At 29.8% G+C, this 17,125-nt stretch overlaps 2 protein-coding genes across 4 annotated transcripts in view; both read right to left on the reverse strand.

Annotated features, from left to right (window-relative positions):
- LOC105833754 (band 4.1-like protein 5) overlaps positions 1-7,489 on the reverse strand; it is an 8,611-nt gene extending 1,122 nt beyond the window's left edge. The window contains exons 1-7 of one of the 2 annotated variants that reach the window (XM_012675729.3): positions 7,000-7,488; positions 6,273-6,420; positions 5,981-6,157; positions 4,703-5,407; positions 2,600-3,033; positions 933-1,361; positions 1-191 (exon numbers count right to left, since the gene is read on the reverse strand). The exon at positions 1-191 is cut by the window's left edge and continues 1,122 nt beyond it. In XM_012675729.3, coding sequence (XP_012531183.1) covers positions 60-191; positions 933-1,361; positions 2,600-3,033; positions 4,703-5,407; positions 5,981-6,157; positions 6,273-6,420; positions 7,000-7,155 — 2,181 coding nt within the window. In that variant the 5' untranslated portion in view covers positions 7,156-7,488 and the 3' untranslated portion in view covers positions 1-59. Of the gene's footprint in view, positions 192-932; positions 1,362-2,599; positions 3,034-4,702; positions 5,408-5,980; positions 6,158-6,272; positions 6,421-6,999 lie in introns of both variants that reach the window. The other variant, XM_012675730.3, reaches the window with a different exon arrangement.
- A 770-nt stretch (positions 7,490-8,259) lies between these two features.
- Positions 8,260-16,902, reverse strand: LOC105833749 (cytochrome P450 CYP12A2). 2 transcript variants are annotated; one of them, XM_028194541.2, is made up of 7 exons: positions 16,582-16,902; positions 15,565-15,761; positions 15,132-15,330; positions 14,565-14,721; positions 13,926-14,174; positions 11,588-11,803; positions 9,722-10,296 (listed from the first exon to the last, which is right to left on the reverse strand). In XM_028194541.2, the coding sequence occupies exons 1-7, from the start codon at positions 16,806-16,808 to the stop codon at positions 10,189-10,191; spliced, it is 1,353 nt and encodes a 450-aa protein (XP_028050342.1). In that variant the 5' UTR covers positions 16,809-16,902; the 3' UTR covers positions 9,722-10,188. The 2 variants fall into 2 exon arrangements, with proteins under 2 accessions (XP_036138727.1, XP_028050342.1); XM_036282834.1 differs by lacking the exons at positions 9,722-10,296; positions 11,588-11,803 and adding an exon at positions 8,260-8,800.
- Between the last annotated feature and the right edge of the window lie 223 nt (positions 16,903-17,125).

Here is a 17,125-nt window from a genome sequence, read left to right on the forward strand (position 1 = left end):
TATTTTCTTGCGAATTGTACATCGAAGTTATTTCTCCTTTGTAATATTGAATAAATATTTTATAATTGTGTGGTAATTACCGTCTTTCTCGTAATTACTGTATGCTTAGTTGGTGTTTGCTCAGGTGCTGGGCTTTGCGATGGATCTGCTACCAGCCAGGGACTAATATCCGACGCCGCTTGACTCTCATCCTGTAAAAGAGTTATCTTAATACAGTATTTTGAATTAAATTTTTCCCTTAGACTCTTAGACTTAATTTCCCTAGTCATAATAATTTTTAAAAAATTGTCACAAACTTAACCTTAGAATACTGTGAATAAATTTTCACCCAAATAATAATTCAAGTTTTTAGTTAAATTTTAATAATTTAAAATAATATTTAATAATAAAATGACTTTGATATTAAAATAGGGTTAGTTAAATTAGTCTACCATCTTGCAATTTCACAATATTTAATTTAACAATTAAATATATTTTAATCGACAAAGCAGACATAAAAAATGTAAAAAAATTCTTAATTATAAGGATACATTTTTATTTAGAATAGTATTAATGTAAGAAAAATATGAATAGCATTCTAAAGTTTTAATTATATAAAATATTGATAATATTGTTTACATTAACTGACTCTAATAGTAATATTTTAATGGTTTAAATAATAAATGTGATGAATATTTTATAATACTTTACTATTCAACACACACACAGAGACAACTTTCACATGAAACACAAAGCAAATTGTCATTACGCTTTCGCCAACTGATGTAGCTTACTATCCTAGAATAAAGTCTTACGATTTCTTTACGATTTTAGCGCGCTAATAAATCTCTTAGAATTGCTCTAAAAGTAAATTTTTTGTTCTTGATGAAACCAGAACGTTTATGTAATAGACGAGACATCAGCCTGTAAGCGTAAAAAAAAATGTAACTGACCTTGTGTGTAAGTGTTGTGGTGGTCGTTTGTATCTCTTCGGTTTTAACGACCCGCGCTCCGGTTTTTTCTGTATCCGTCTCGCCTTTTTTTTCTGTTGTAACCGGTTGCAAATCTTTGAAGGGATTGAGTATGCCCAGGAATGGATTCGAGTCTATGAATGGATTGGTATTCTTCTTCTTGTCGTCTTCTAGCTTCCCTTCCTCCTCAGGAGCTTCGGGTGTGTTAGGCGCATCGTTGTTGGTATCGTTAGTGAACGGATTAAAAGGATTTTGTGATTGATTCGATATTTTCGGGCTTAACGGCGTGGTCTTTTGTTCGATTTGTCCCCAACTGTCCAATGAAAAATGTGTTACAGTAACAGCGTCGTCCATAGAAGGATTCACCGCTGTTGTCGCTCCACTCACAGAAAGAGTCAGTTTGTCACCACCCTATTTGATAAAAAAAAGCAAGAAAGCAAACACATTATAGCTGGCAGCTAGCGATACAAAGCAGGCACAATAAATAATGTAAACATGAACACAATAGCAACTAGCAAATAATCTTGACAAAATTGATTAATAAGTCTGCAAAACTATCATAGTGCTCAATCTTATATGCAAACACAAAAAAATACATAGAAAAATATTATCAAATTAAAACTAAACATATTCTGTATATTTAACAATTATTAACATATTCCACATACAGGGAACAAATTCTATGTTTAAGAAATAGTGATAATTATATTATACTTGCTTATATATAATTTAATTTAATCTTCCTTAAAGAGTTTTTGATAATCTTAAGTTCCAACAAAATATTTTTATTTCATTATTATAACAGTCATTTAAAGAGCACAAAACACATGATCATTTTGTTAATAATAGTATTTAAAAAACACTAATTCCTTGGTTTGAAAATATTGTCTTCTATCCAATTATTTTTTCCTTTCACTCATGAAAATTATTATTAATTAATGAGAATATATTTTTCTTAATGCTACTATACAAAATTTCTTTATGTAAGAGTAAGTCATGTCTGTTTTATGCTACATAATCTTCGTTTAGCATTTAATATTTTATATTATAAATATATTTTTTAAAAATATTTTTTTCTGTGTATTTCAATAGACCACAACTTAGAAATTCAAAAAATTATGAAACTTTAATAATATATACAAAATATTTTAATAAATAATAAATTATAGCTAAATTATAACTAAATAACTTCTTTAGCCACATTAAAAATATCAGAATATTTCTCTTTTGGTTTATTAATATTTTCTTTTCTTTAAACAATTCTTTAAACAATTGATGTTTTTTAAATCTCATTAAAAGAAATCAACTTTAAAATAAAAAAAAATTTTAAAGATTGATTGATTTTACTTTTCAAACCTACTTCAGAATAAAATCGGGCAACAAAAGAAATAAAACATATTACATATTAAGTTATTACATATTACATATTAAGTTATCCTCTATATAATAGTTTTACAATTTTTTTATTTTCCGAGTTGAGAATCTTTCTTTTCTGTATATTAAGGCAAAAATATCTAAAATTTTTAAGATATAAAATAAACAAAAGAAATATACATAATTAAATATACACAAAAGACGGATAATATAATCCAAGCAGGACAGAAAACTATAAAAATACATAAAGCTGGGGATACTTTGGTGATACTTACCACGGAAACGATAGTCGCTGCATCCGAATGTTGATTCTTTTTCGCGGTTACTCCAGAGCTGTCGGTAGATGTTATGGAAACTAAATTCGAGTTTTTTCCTTGCTCGAGAGTCGCTTTCAATATGTTGCACTTTAGGGATTCGGGCGGAATTGGCGTTCGAGGGGGTAACGACGATGTTCCACCCACTTGATTATTAGGCACTAACTGCACTTGATTGGCGATAGTTTCAACTGTCAGACTGGTCTTCATAGGCTCTGATTCTTTCTCACTACCGCCGACCGTTGTCTGATTCCTGGCTTCCAATGGTTGTTGATCTTTGGCGAGAGACTTCAATAGGGAATCCACCAAAGGCGACGACGTGCCCTGAACGCTCGAGGAATCCGACGACTTTGTACTGGATCGACTTGGCTGACGTTGCAAAGGTTCTCCATCGGCTGAAACATTTTTTTTAATATAAAAAATGAAAAAATTAAAGAATCTCAATGTGTAGTTTAAATAATTTTTCTTCTATTAAAATTTAATTGAATATTTCCCTTATCAAAGTCTAAAAAATTCCAAATATCTCAAGAAAAACCTTGTCAAAATATTCTCAAAGTATTTTTAATTCATATCATTAAATTGAATCATAATATTGTTTCCTTTATTAGCATTGTTAAAATTAATTCTTAAAGGTCATGAGGAATCCCTCAGAATCTCATTCATACGAAAATAAATAAGTAAGCACCACGTTCGTGTGCATTCAGTGCTGTGCTGATTATTTCTGTTTAAGTGTCCTCTTCATCTCCTTTTCTATATAGTAAAGCTCAGGTTCAATAAGTTTGTTTCAAATTCTAACAAAAGTTTAATTTACTCCAATTTATTCCAACTTCCAATGTCAAAATTGGACTTGCTTCGCCATCTTGCAGTAATGGCAGATTTAATTCGACTCTTTATGACCTAGCACTAAGTATTGCTCGAAACGCTGGGTCAGTTTACATTGATTTAACGCAGAGGTTCCTTCTGGAAAGTGGACAATATCGCCCTCCTAAAAGCATTGACACGATCCGAGGAAGCAGTAGTAACTCCATCTCGTAATAACGTACTTGCGTGAATGATACGCCGTTCTAATAATATATTATGATATTAAACTAGGTATTGCAGAAATCCTTGGTATTGATCGTCAACAAGCAATTTCAAACGCGTGTAAAAAAACGATACGTATTTTATGACAGAAAAAAGAATTTAAAAATGAAAGAAGTATGTCTGTTTTGTGTGCGCCTGATATGTCTCGATCATCTTATTTACCTTGATTGCAATTGAAGCACAGAATAATAAGGTTTTAAATTTATTTGATTTTTTTTTTTCATAATTCTAACTTATCTTACCATTAGTATTTTTCAATCAAATATATAATAGCATTTTTATAATAATAAAAATAAAAACTTATTTTGCCTAATTTTCTTGATTTTTTTAAATTATCCTTCTTTATATCTCAAAATAAATACTTCTTTTGAAACTGTACTATCATTGTACTAATTTCTTTTCTTAAAGTATCATATCTGTAAAGTATAACTTTAAATTTTTTCTAAATAATAAAAATTCAAGAAGTTACGATTTTTTAGTTAAAAAGGGGAATTTTTAACAATATTTTTGCTTTGCAATTTTTTATATTTAAAATTGAATTTAATGAAGAAAATTATTTCAGTCAAATTACAATGTTTGAAGAATGTTTAGGAATTTTGTTGACCTAAAACAATTGATAGTTTAATCGAGGAATTCACAATCCTTGGACTCCATGTGACTATTATAAAATTCTACTAAAATGTGACCATTAAGAGTTAAATATAAATACTTATTCTTAATTTTTGTAATAAATAATTAAGGTAATGTCTCATTTTTAAAAATGTGTCAACAAAAATCTTTCCAAATATTTTCAAACTGTAATTCCTTTCAAATAAACTAAAGCATATTTTTTATTCATTTTAAAGTGCATTTCGTGCATTTTTTCTTTTAATAATTTTTTAAATAAAATATTCAAATAACATAAAATGCAAAATATTAGGTTTTAAAATACAAGGCTGTATTTACCAAACACTAATTGTATACTCCATGTATCCAACTCACCTGAAGGCGGAGATGGCTGCGGCTGCTCCACTTGTTGCTGTTGACGCTGCCTTTCGCGAAGAACGTGACTCTGCCGCCGCGCATATCTCTGACTCGGTCGTCGCTCAAATTGCACGGTGCGACGGGCCCGATTCAACTGGGTCGTTTGAAATTCCGTTTTGCCGCTATAACGGAAACGCGAACCCATACGGAAGAAATTCTGGCGGCCACTGGCACCCTTGACTGGTGCACGCAGACGGAAGAAGGCGTGATGCTCCACCGCACACTTCCACAAATGCTTGCAAGCTTTTTCATTCACGAGCCTGAACACGAAGGTATGTTCTTGTTCACCTCTACCTTCGTCATCCTCTTCTACCACCACCAACGTTAACTTCTTCTTCTTGAAATCCAAACGACCGATCTTTGGCCAGAAAAAAAGACCTATCTTCTGCGTGCCTTCAAATACCAGAATACCAGTTGGAGTCAAGCCCAGAGAGTACTCGCAGGCATCTTTGCCAAGGACAATATGCATGTCGACACCATACATATCTAGCCATTTGGCCTTGCTCAGATACGCAGATTCCGCCTGAGCAGGACTAAGACCGGAACACTTGGTGTACTCTTCCAATATCTCTAATTCCATTTGCTCCGTTTGACCTGGTACAAAGCGGAATTCCGACACTGTCGCAGCGCTGTGCATAGTAGAATCATAATCGCCCAGCTCAGCTAGAATTTTAAAAAATCCATCTTTTAATTACGTTATTATTTATTCAAACAGCTACACATTTGCAAAATTTATGTTAAACTTAACACATATAGTAACATTGTTGATCCACTCAAATTCTCGTGTTAATTTTAGCACAAGATGTTAAAAAATAATAAGAGTATTATATAAAAAAATGTAAGACTGACACAATTTGACAACAGATTATGGAAATATGTCTTCAGTAAAATTTTTATAATATGTTAACAAATAATATATTTTATTCATTTATCTTAAAATTTTTTTAACTACATTGTTTTCATGTTATTTGTTCCTTTATTCATCATTGTTTTAACTAACCCTAAGGTCCCAAGAGTATAAATTAACTTCTGCCTTTTTCTAATTCTTAAAAAAACTACAAAAAAATATAAAAAATAAAATCGAGTTTACAGTTTAATCTGCACGTTGGTGCAAATAGATAGATCTAAAAAAACTATTAATATATAAGTTTAATATAAAGTATTCAAATAACACACAATCATAATGAAATTGTAGCTTAATTTTAATTAAAGATAAGGTAATGTAAAAATACTCACATTGCAGAGCCAAAGCAGCTAACTGAACTGCGACCTGGTGAGGACAGTGAAGTTTGCCTTCCAGAACATCTTGCTTCAATTGCAAGAAGAATTGATACCGTGTCAACTCTTCACGCAGCGTATTCGGTTCGGAGGAATAGAACTTCACTTTTAATCTCAGTGTGTATGGAGGTCCAACTGAAAAAATAACAAAAGATTATATGCTAAATAAAAATTTTTATATTTGATATTTCACACTTTTATTTTTGAAAGAATTTAAAGAACAACATAATTTGAAGAATGTGATGCATACTTTTAACTTGTTTCTTGATGGGTTTTGTTGGATCTAGCCAGTGTTGGACATTATTGCTGTCTGTGTACTGAAGTCCAAAGTAATCCTTCTCGATCAAGTCAAGGCTATAAAATACTTGCTCATATAAGTCACTAGCCAATGCTTTTTTCTGTAAAAAAAATATCAGAAATTACATAATGCAAACATACGTAAATGGAATTTATGTTAAGTGATTTGTTCTAGTCTAATGCCTTTTTTAAAGCAAGAATCTGAATCTTTACTCCATAAAATAATCTTCATAAGTTTTTTTTTTTAAAGCTAACAAAAGCTCGGTTAACATATAGATATCATGCTCCAGTTGGATATCAATTTGCAATTCAAGTACCAATGTTCATGTTTACTTTAGAATTTCTGATACGAGTTGTCTTGTGCTTGCAACCTTACATAGGTTTATTTGCATATCTCTTTCCAGTTTTAAGAATTAGAAAAAGATGAAAAGTAATTAAAATTAAGATCAAAGTTATTCTACATGGGTGGAAGTAGATATTAAATTCTAATTCTAGAAAAATATAGAAAAGAAGTTAAACCGAGTTCAAAGTTAAGCTACATTAGGATGCAACGACACTTGGCAACTTATAACAAAAATCAGATCGTAGTATAATCTTCGTGAAAACACAGAGGAAACGTCAGACATAGGAGAATCGATGAAAATAATCGAAAATAAGAAAACAAAAAGGAAAAAACTTGCCGACAGCTCTATGGGAAGATCCGTGCCGTCCAGCAGTACCACCCTGCACTGCACGACATTCTTGTTGCTGGGCAGCCTCTGATTCTTGATCTGCGACGAGGTGATCGTCTGGCCGCCGACGCCGCGCGCCCGCCGTCGCGACAGGAACCTCAGCATCCCTCCTGGATTCCGTAGACGTCAAACCGGAACGTGCGATCCTCGACGACCATCGACCCGCGGACGAGATGCGATGACGATCCGCCCACTCTCCCTCTCTCCGCGATGTTACGCCACGCGATGCGACGCCCGCGATTACCAAACTCCTCGCCAAACCTTGTAGAATTCGAGATTCCGCGCGCGATATCCACGCACCCACACCCGCCGTCACATTCTACGTCCCGCTCCCGAAGGATCACCACGCGCAGAGCGGCCGCAATCACGACCACCCGCGTTCACGAGCGCGCATACAATACACACGCCCGACGCCCGACGGCATTGAAACGACGCTCCTTTTCTTGATAAGTTTTGGAACGCGCGGTAGGCAGTAATAATAGGCGTCGTCAAAGGCGTCGAAGTTACGCGCGCGAAAAGTATTTCATGCAAATGAAATTCGCAGCCTTTAGTTATATAGTCAAAGTTCGCAGCACGCAAGTTCATATGTTATTTGAATTTTATTTGTATAAAATAACGCGAGAATGTTTTATCAGTCGAAACACGCGTCTTTCGGAATCCTCAAAAAATCATCCAAGTCAGGATTGAGGAGAAGGAGACCAAGGAGAAAGGACATTATAGGACAATGCATGAAAAATGACGAGAGTTCTCGAGATTCACGCTAGTCGAAAAATTGTTCTGAAATCCAAAAGAACCTAAATGTCCGAGCTAGAGACACAGCAATAATAATCTATTAGAGTATACTAATGAGGGCTGTTACTTAATTATTTTTTACAACTTCAAATATTCGAAGTTTTGAAAAATTTGAAGTTTCGAAGTTTAAAATCTTCAAAGTTTACAAAAGTTTGACTTTAAATTTTTTCGAATCTTCGAATATTTGAAATTGTCAATAAGTAATAGTCCTATTATACTAACGAAAGCGTATCATCGACGAAAGTACCCTTACGAAAAAAACTACAAGAATATGAAAAAATTATTGGTATACTACTATTGAAGAACTTCAGTTTTTTTTTAATAGTATATACCAGTAATTTTTTTCGTATTCTTATAGTTTTTTTCGTAAGGGTAGATCAACTGCATGTATATTATTATACTTACTTAATTGTAGAGGGATATTCCAAAACGAAATATTTAATGAGCATTTTTTTCACGATTATTCAAATAGTTCTATAGAACAAAAAAATAGTTTTACCTCTATATTGAGGTAACAAACCGACGTTTTATTTATTGTTAGCATTTTGCTAGAGACATATGAGAGATTTATTACATTGCTAAAATGATCTAAAAATACTTTTTTTTAACAATAGCATTAGTTGCTGAACAATTTACAATAAATAACTGTTTAAAGAGATTGGGTAGTTTTTCAGATTTGGTAAAATTTTTTACCTTTTTGGGGAATTAAGTACAAGGAAATGAATATAAATTGTGACTAGTACTTTTAGATAATGTTTACTAGTATCATCATAAACAGTAAAAAAATTTTTTTTAATAATATATATGTATATATGACGGCCCTATAGTCTTCTGATGCATAGGCGGTTTTTCTGGTGCCGCTATGGTTTTGCAATGATCCTGACCATAAAAAATTAAATTGTAAAATATCCTGGAAAATTTGGCACTCCATATTATAGGACCTCCTTCTGCACTGAATCTATTTAAAAAGCAACAAAATTAAAATTTTTTTATTAAAAAGGAGCTATTTTATTTTGAGGGGGGGGGGGTCAAAACAGAAGTTTTTACAGACTTATGCGTAGGTTCAGGCCTTAACTAGACATGTTTTACATATGCTCAATTTTTTTCAAATCGATTTGAACCTCCTTATTCTTATCCTCCTTTTAGAAACATGGAAAAAGATTATTAATACTAACAATATTAATAATATATATATTAATAAAGCAAAAGATTATGAACCAATTGAAATTAAACTTATTAAATAATTTGTATAATTACCACGCTTTTACAATCGTAATTTCTTCTGCATAAATTTCAATTATATGATAATATGTTTCTTTCCTGTTTCTCTTATTTCCTAAGAATGTGCAATAATATGCACATAACCGATTTGTTATGTGCACATCAATATATTGCATATTCACATGACAGCTGTCAAAATTCAGTTGTAATGACATTACGTCACTCTCGCAGTACGAAGCGATCCAAGCGAGAAAACCAATCAGGATCGTGGAAAATGGTCAACAATATTAGCTACGATATATTTTACACTTTGCGGTACACACGGATTTTTTCATAAGGGAGGATTCCATAGAATTTTGCTAATATACAAAATAGTTTTGTTCACATTTGTTACCTTTTGTCATTACAATAAAAATTTATTAAGGTAAATAAGCGTTAGGGTAAAATTGATATGTCTATCTCATCAAAAAATATTTAAAAATTACAATAAGTATATAAATGTATAAAATGTATATTAAATGTAATTTAATAAATAAATGTATTAAATTGTACATTTATATTATATATATATATATATATATATATATATAGGTGTATAAATGTATAAATGTATCTAATATTAAATGTGTCAAAAATAAAATGTCATGAAAATTGTATATACTTTATTTACATAATATTATATAGAAAATACACATATACAGGCCGGTATTTACAGTCAAATAATGATCGATTGATAACATCTTAAAAGAACTTAAGATGGTCTTAAAAATGAATATACAGATCATACTGCAGTATTATCTTATAGAGTCTATAATAAAAATAATTTTTTAATCTAAAGGTAAGAACCATTTATTTTTAATTGCTACTTGATGAGCGGTTGAGCATCTATCTAGTAAATGCTTCCGTTGTACCTATTATGTACTCATATCTTAGACATCTTGTATGTAATGTGTTTATACTGTTATACATGTATTAGTATTTCTCATAATTAGTATTTGTCATAAAATATTAAAATATTTGAAAGAAACGTTCCTTCCAATGTGATGGATACCACTAGCAATATTGTCATAAAATCTTGATGTATTTCACAAAATGATAATGACTGAATTACGGAATTGAAATAATCTACACATCGATAAGTTTTAATGCCAATGGCGATGTCACCATATTTATAATTTCACTCTTATACTCAAGCGGTCCGTAATGCCATTCAATCCGGAAATTTCGTATGATCTATACACAGGATTGAATAAGTTAATAAAATTTTATAAAATTAAATTAAGTTTAAGTTAATGGCTTATAATATTAAATTAATTAAGAACGAGAGGCGATGTAGAATTTGTGGGTGGGGAGAGAGGAGACATGGGAGCATATTTGAGAGGGATGCATAGACTGGGGGGAGGAAAAGGGATGGCAGGAGATGGTGGATGAAGTGCTAGGAGAGAAGGGAGAAGGAGAGAGGTGGCTGGAAATGTTAGACAACATGTGGGAAGAGAGGGAGAGCGAAGGGAGAGGGTGAGAAGGTCGGGAGGAGAAGAGTGCAAGGTGTGAATGAAGACAAAAGATGACGAATAGATGAATGAATGGAGGAGCGGAGGAAGCGGAGGTCCAAGAGTGAATGTGGAGTGGATGGATAAATGGAAGTGTGGTCTCTCTCTTTCTCAAAGTATAGGCGAAGCGCATGCGGAGAAAGCGATATTATGTATTTTTGTAAGCGGAGCGGGAGTCCTGTACCTCACAAGGGAAAGGCCAATAAAGATATTATTATTATTAAATTAATTAAAAGTTGCATGAAAAAAAAACTAAATTAAAATTTACATTAAGATTAAATTAAAAATTAATTTAAAAAAATTATTATTTATATTAAATTATAAAGTTGTAATTTTTTAAACTTAAATTACTCAAAACAATATGGAGCATTAAATAAATTTAATGTTTTATGTTTATAATTAAATTAAATTAAGTTTATAATAACAAAAAATATTACTATTTTATTTTTACATAAGGTATTTTTCTAATTTATTTCTTGTAGTGATAAATGTGTGACTTAAGCAAATTAATAAATTAAAGTTTTAACAATAATTAGTTGAAGTTAAAAATTAAATTATTTAAAAAGTTAAGTTAAAAATTATTAACTTTTTAACTATGTTATTTAACAATAACAAAAATTAAAGTCAATAATAATGCCAAACATAAATATGAATTGCCTACATCGGTTTATAGCAGATCTTTTAGTACCGAATTATAAAGGTCAATTTACACATATCCGTAACGTATCAGTGCCGTATCCGTTCAGTTCATGATTTTCATGGTTGGATATGTGTGAACATGTCCATAAAAACAAAGAAATAATATTTATCATCACTGACACTGACGGAAAATCACGAACTGAGTGGATACGGCACTGTCACGTTACGAATATAGGTAAATTGACTTTAAAGATAAAAAAAAAGTAGAAAAATGGGTAGAAAAGAGAAAAAAGTAAAAAAAGTAGAAATTAGAAAAAAAACAAGAGTTTACGAACTTTCAAAAGTAATATCTCCAGATCCATCTCAACGAATTTTCGTCCAATACAGGAGCGAGCACCAAAACCAAAAGGCAAATACGCGTAAGGATGCGACATTCCGTACAATAAAAATTCGGGACTATTTCGCAGCCATCTCTCGGGAATATACTCTTCCGGTAGTGGAAAATATGTTGGATCCATTGAAAAAAGTCCGTGACAAGCAATAATGAATGACTGAATGAATGCCATAAAGAAAAAGTCATTGACAATTAATAAAGTTATTAAAATTTTACTTCATTTATTTTATAATGTACGTCTAACAAAATTTTGTTTTTCCTCATGTTTTGTAAGAAAAAAATTATAAATTATAAATGATTGAAAAGGGAAAAAAATTGTTATACAAAGAATTATTAAGTATAAATTTTGAAGTATAAATAAATAATAGAGGATAATTTCCAGAATAGATACAATATTAAATATATGCAATTAAATAACTATCAAAAAAGCTTTATGAGGTTTCAAAAATTTTGTATTAGGGGGATGTACTACACATATATTAAATATTTTTAATATATTATTTTAAAATAAAAAAAATATAAAAGTTATAGATTGTTTTATAAAGCATTTTATATCACAACGTAATTTTTTTTATTACGTTGTAATATAAAATGCACTTTTTTTGTTATTGACGTAAAATCGCCCTTTACTCTCTCTATTTTTTTGTGTTTCGGTCTCGTCTCGACGAGACGAGATTAACTTGGTTTCGGATTCGAGTTCGGTCTGTTTTCGAAATTCTTCTGTATCGTCTCGGTCTCGCCCGATCAAGTCTCGGTCTTGGTCTCGATCTCGAGTCGGGAGTCTCGTTGGTCTCGACCATTTTTATGTACGTGTTTTGTTGCGAAAAACAACTGATCTTCGCGAACAACTTTTCCGTCCAGTAGAGCAGGCCTCGGTACGCGAAAAGAAGACGTGTACCCACGCGGCCGCCTCTTTCGACGTGTGTTAAGTTTACCCCCACACATTAAAATTCTGTAGTTCTGATATGAGTTCCCGTTTCATTTTGAAAAAATAAAAAGTTCTTTCTAATTTAGAAAAAGAGTTCTGTTGATTAACAGTCGGAAATTAAAATTTAAAAAATGGGGTGCTAACTTCTTATCGAAATTTTCGATCGAATAGTTCTGACTGACTCAATAGCTTCATTTTGCAATTATCTAGAGTTCTTGAAGCATAAAAAATTTTTTCATTTATTTAAAAAAAATTAAAAATTATTGAAAATTCAATTTTAAGATACAGTAGTTCTGAGATGTTTCTATAATATAGTTATTTTACTTACTTCGAAGAGTTTTTGACGACTTAAAAAAATTTAGATAAAAAAATTAAAGAATTATGGATTTTAACAAAATTTCAAAATCAGTTAAAAATGACATGTATCTGCTTATCATGTCAATTGTCTTGGCTTATAAGACTTTTTAGCAGAATTCGTCGAGAATTTTATAACTTACATATATATACAACTTTAACTAAACAAATTTATTAAAAATAAATAATTAAGTTAAAAAATCGAGAATCTCGACGAGACTAGCCGAGATTCTCGGTCTCGTCAAGACTCTCGGCGTAATGGTCTCGGTCTCAGGCTTGATTTGAAAACAGAATCTCGGTATCTGAAACACTACTATTTTTGTGTAAACTTTAATTGTGTAAAAGAATTTTTAATTCTATAAAACCATTTCAAAAATATTTCATAATTAAAAATTTGTTTTTTAAAAGAGATCGAATATATATATCTTTTTTTTCAGACTTTTAATTTAGTTCCATTTGCACGATATTGTTCTTTCACGCTGTCCCTAGCCCGCATATATCCCATTTTGCATATATATTGTAAATTTTTGTATTAAGCAAATATTTTCGTCAAGTGACAGCTCTACGTATAAAAAATTAGTAAGATTTTCAATTTTTTTTATTTTTTATATTCTATATAAATTGACCGCTTTATTTTAGTGCGTACTTTAATTCTATAAAAAAATTTTTTAATTCTATAAAGTCAATTAAAAGATTACTATTTATAAAATGTCGACAAAACAGATGACTTTAGAATGCTTTTAAAGAATATTTCTTTAAGGAATATTTAATTCATCGATTGTGACACTCACGAAATTTATTCGTCATTCTATCTAAAAAGATTAACATTCATACATATATATGTATAAATCTTTTTATTAAATCATTTTTAATACTTTTTGAATTTTTTAAATGTCGTAATAACAAAAAATATTTTAATAACAGTATTAATATATTTTTTATTTTAAATAAAGGTAAACCTTAAATTCTGCAATTTAAAACAATATTAGATACATACTTCTTTTGGTATTATGTATCCTCCTATGAGAACATCTCTTTGTATAGTTCTTTGAACGCCACTAGCGATAGGAAACATTCGCAATGATTCTTTGATACATGCTTTAGTATACGGTATACGCTCAAGCATATCATGTGTAATAGGCGTTGTTTTGCTAGGTAATACAGACATTACTTCTTCTCGCAATTTTTCTTGTTTCTTAACATTATTTGCGACATAATATAGCAAAGCGGCAGCTGCATTACTAGTCTACAAAAATGTATTAAATGTGCATTTAATTGCAGTATTATTAATCCTATTAATTCTATTACAAGATTTTTATTTCTACAGTCTAATCCTAATGCACAAATATATGTAATTAATATACACTATATCTTGTCTATATATTTCTCAGAATAAATTTTACGAAAATTTACATATAACTATTACTTTTAATATTTTGTGTGTGTGTGTGTGTGTGTGTGTGTACATATAAATAACATATAATAATCTAAATTATTATTATTATTATTATCATTATTATTACGATCATTATTATTATTAATATTTCTACATAAAGCAAAGTATTTTTTGAGTATGTAGAAATATTAATGATGATAAAAATATTAATTATGGTAGAAATATTAATGATATATTTACCGTATCAATGCTCGTTAGTGTATCCAAAACCATTACATAAGCTATTTGTTCATCGATACACAAGAGTCTCATCAGTATACTACGGTCTTTTAGACTCGTGTTATCTGATGTCTCCAAAAATTTGGTTTTAGCATGTTTGATATATTTATTAGAAATTCTAAAAGAAATTATACCATGAATTATATTATAGACAAAAATATGAATTTTAAGAGAAATAAAATATTTTTTAAAATTTGTTTTTAAAATATAAAATAAATAATTTTTGTAAAGAAAGTGCACATAAAAGTGACTGTAAAAATAAAATATACGTTAGTTTTAATTTTAAACATAAAAATATAATGATTAGAGCATAGGATGATACATGATATTTGATAAGCAATAAGTCACAACTACTTGTGACATGAAAATATCAGAGAAATAGATAAATCTTCATATTCTTTCTCCATATATTCAGATAGTAATATTAAGAGTAATAAATAAATAATTGCGTATTCATAAAAAATTTGGGGGAAATTATGTAAAGTTCTCCATTATAATATAACATAAAATATAATTTTGGATATTTACTCATTAATTATATCTGACGTTTGGAACAGCTTTTTGAGATTGCGCATATTGGTCGCTTTCCATGGCGATGGATTTTCTAAACGGTAGAGAAGTTCGAACATTTCCTTTACACAATTAATTATTATTTGCGGTTCCGAATTCATGACAAGATTAGGCTTTAAGCATCCCAGACGATAATCCAATGCGATTGAAAACATTGCTATTAATTACACATGTAATAGATTATATAACAACCATAATGAAATGTATGCCCGTTATAAGAATAAAATAATGTAATTTTTTTCTAAAATTCTGTTTTTCATAATCTCAATATTGTTATAAGCGCGGAGCTTATTATAATTGTATTATTTGCCAGGTCTCCTGCTTTTGAACAGAATTATAAAATATCGCTAGCATTTTTTGCAAGCTATTCGCATAATATGCGCATACTCACTTTCTAAACTCCACTTATACAATTCGTTCATGAAGTCGTTTGACAGTTCTAGAGTTTTGGGATCTCGCAATACTCGCATATATTCTACAAAATCGTTGACTGTTTCGCAGATCTGTACGACATGTGGTTTAATTATTTGCGGTTGCAGCATATGTGGATTAACTTTTGTTCGAAACTTTTGCCACAGTTCTCCCTGACTAAAAGCAAAAAGTGTTGAATGAGAAAAAAAATAAATCGTGTTTGGTTTAGTATAATATTGTACTTTAATAGATATTGAAGTTTAATAGATATTGGAAAGACAAACTGATGAAAAAGCATGTCATTATTCATACTATTAAAACGCTTGAGATTTTCTCGCATTTCATAAAAAATTAAATATAAAAAATCTTTAAGAATTTTGGAAAATTTTTATAGAAATTAATTTTTTTCTCGTTTTCTACTATAAATTCTTTCATTTTAAATAGTTGATAAGAAATGAAGTTTTACACATAAAGTTTGATAGCATTGTGAAAAAAATCAAAGCATCAATTATTTTAAAAAAGCATTTTAAACCTTATAAGAGAGAGGAGGAAGAACCTATTTTTAAAATAATTTTTTTCGTATTTTTTGATTCATCAAGCTGCAATACTTTAAAATTTTAAAAAAATAGTAAAAACATATTAGTCTATAATTTTATACTATTTAGAAACAAAACATCGTAGATACGAAATTGAAAGACTTACTTAAAGAAGTACTTAAAGTTCTATCTTGCCATTTTAATGCATTTTTTAACCCTTTTCAAATTTTTTTTTTCACTGAGACTTACTTAATTTTTCTTCACTGAGACTTATTTAATTTTAATTAATGAGAAAATTATAAGTGTTTTCAAACTTAATTTAATCACTATATATAAAAATAATAATACTGTATACAAAAATAAAAGAGATTGTTTGCTATTAATGCACGAATTAATTAAGAATACAAAAATTTGACTATATTTCTTCCTGACTGTATTATTCTTTAATTATCATTACTGACCTTATCACGAGACCGTACTGTCCGCCGTAGATATCTTTTCTGCTCTTACGATAATAAAGTAAGGATTCCATGGATATCCGTATTGGCCATTTACCTTGCAACTGATACATACTTTTACATAATTCTGGACAAAATAAAAAGATGCACGGTCTTTGTGCGAAACCATCAAGTTTGACAATATTGCCATATTTATCACGCAACATCCGCATTAATGTCAGAACATTCATATTATAATATTCACCTGCATTTATACCAATAATTAATTTTTACTTATGTGACGTAAAAAAAGAGAAATTGAGAGAGAGTGAGAAAATATTATATATGTTTCTAAATAAATATTTTAAAATATTTAAATATTCGATATATTTGTTTTCACAGATAATAAGATAATCTAGAATAACATTCTGTTAAATAAGTTTTTAATTTAAAAAATTTCCATTAAAGTTAATTCAAATTTTAAAAATTTACATAAATTTAGAATTAATAAGCAAACCATAAAATAGATAAATATGTTTTAATTATTTTTTTTTTAATATCACACACA

This window comes from Monomorium pharaonis, chromosome 2, assembly GCF_013373865.1.
Source record: "Monomorium pharaonis isolate MP-MQ-018 chromosome 2, ASM1337386v2, whole genome shotgun sequence".
Lineage (NCBI taxonomy): Eukaryota > Metazoa > Arthropoda > Insecta > Hymenoptera > Formicidae > Monomorium > Monomorium pharaonis.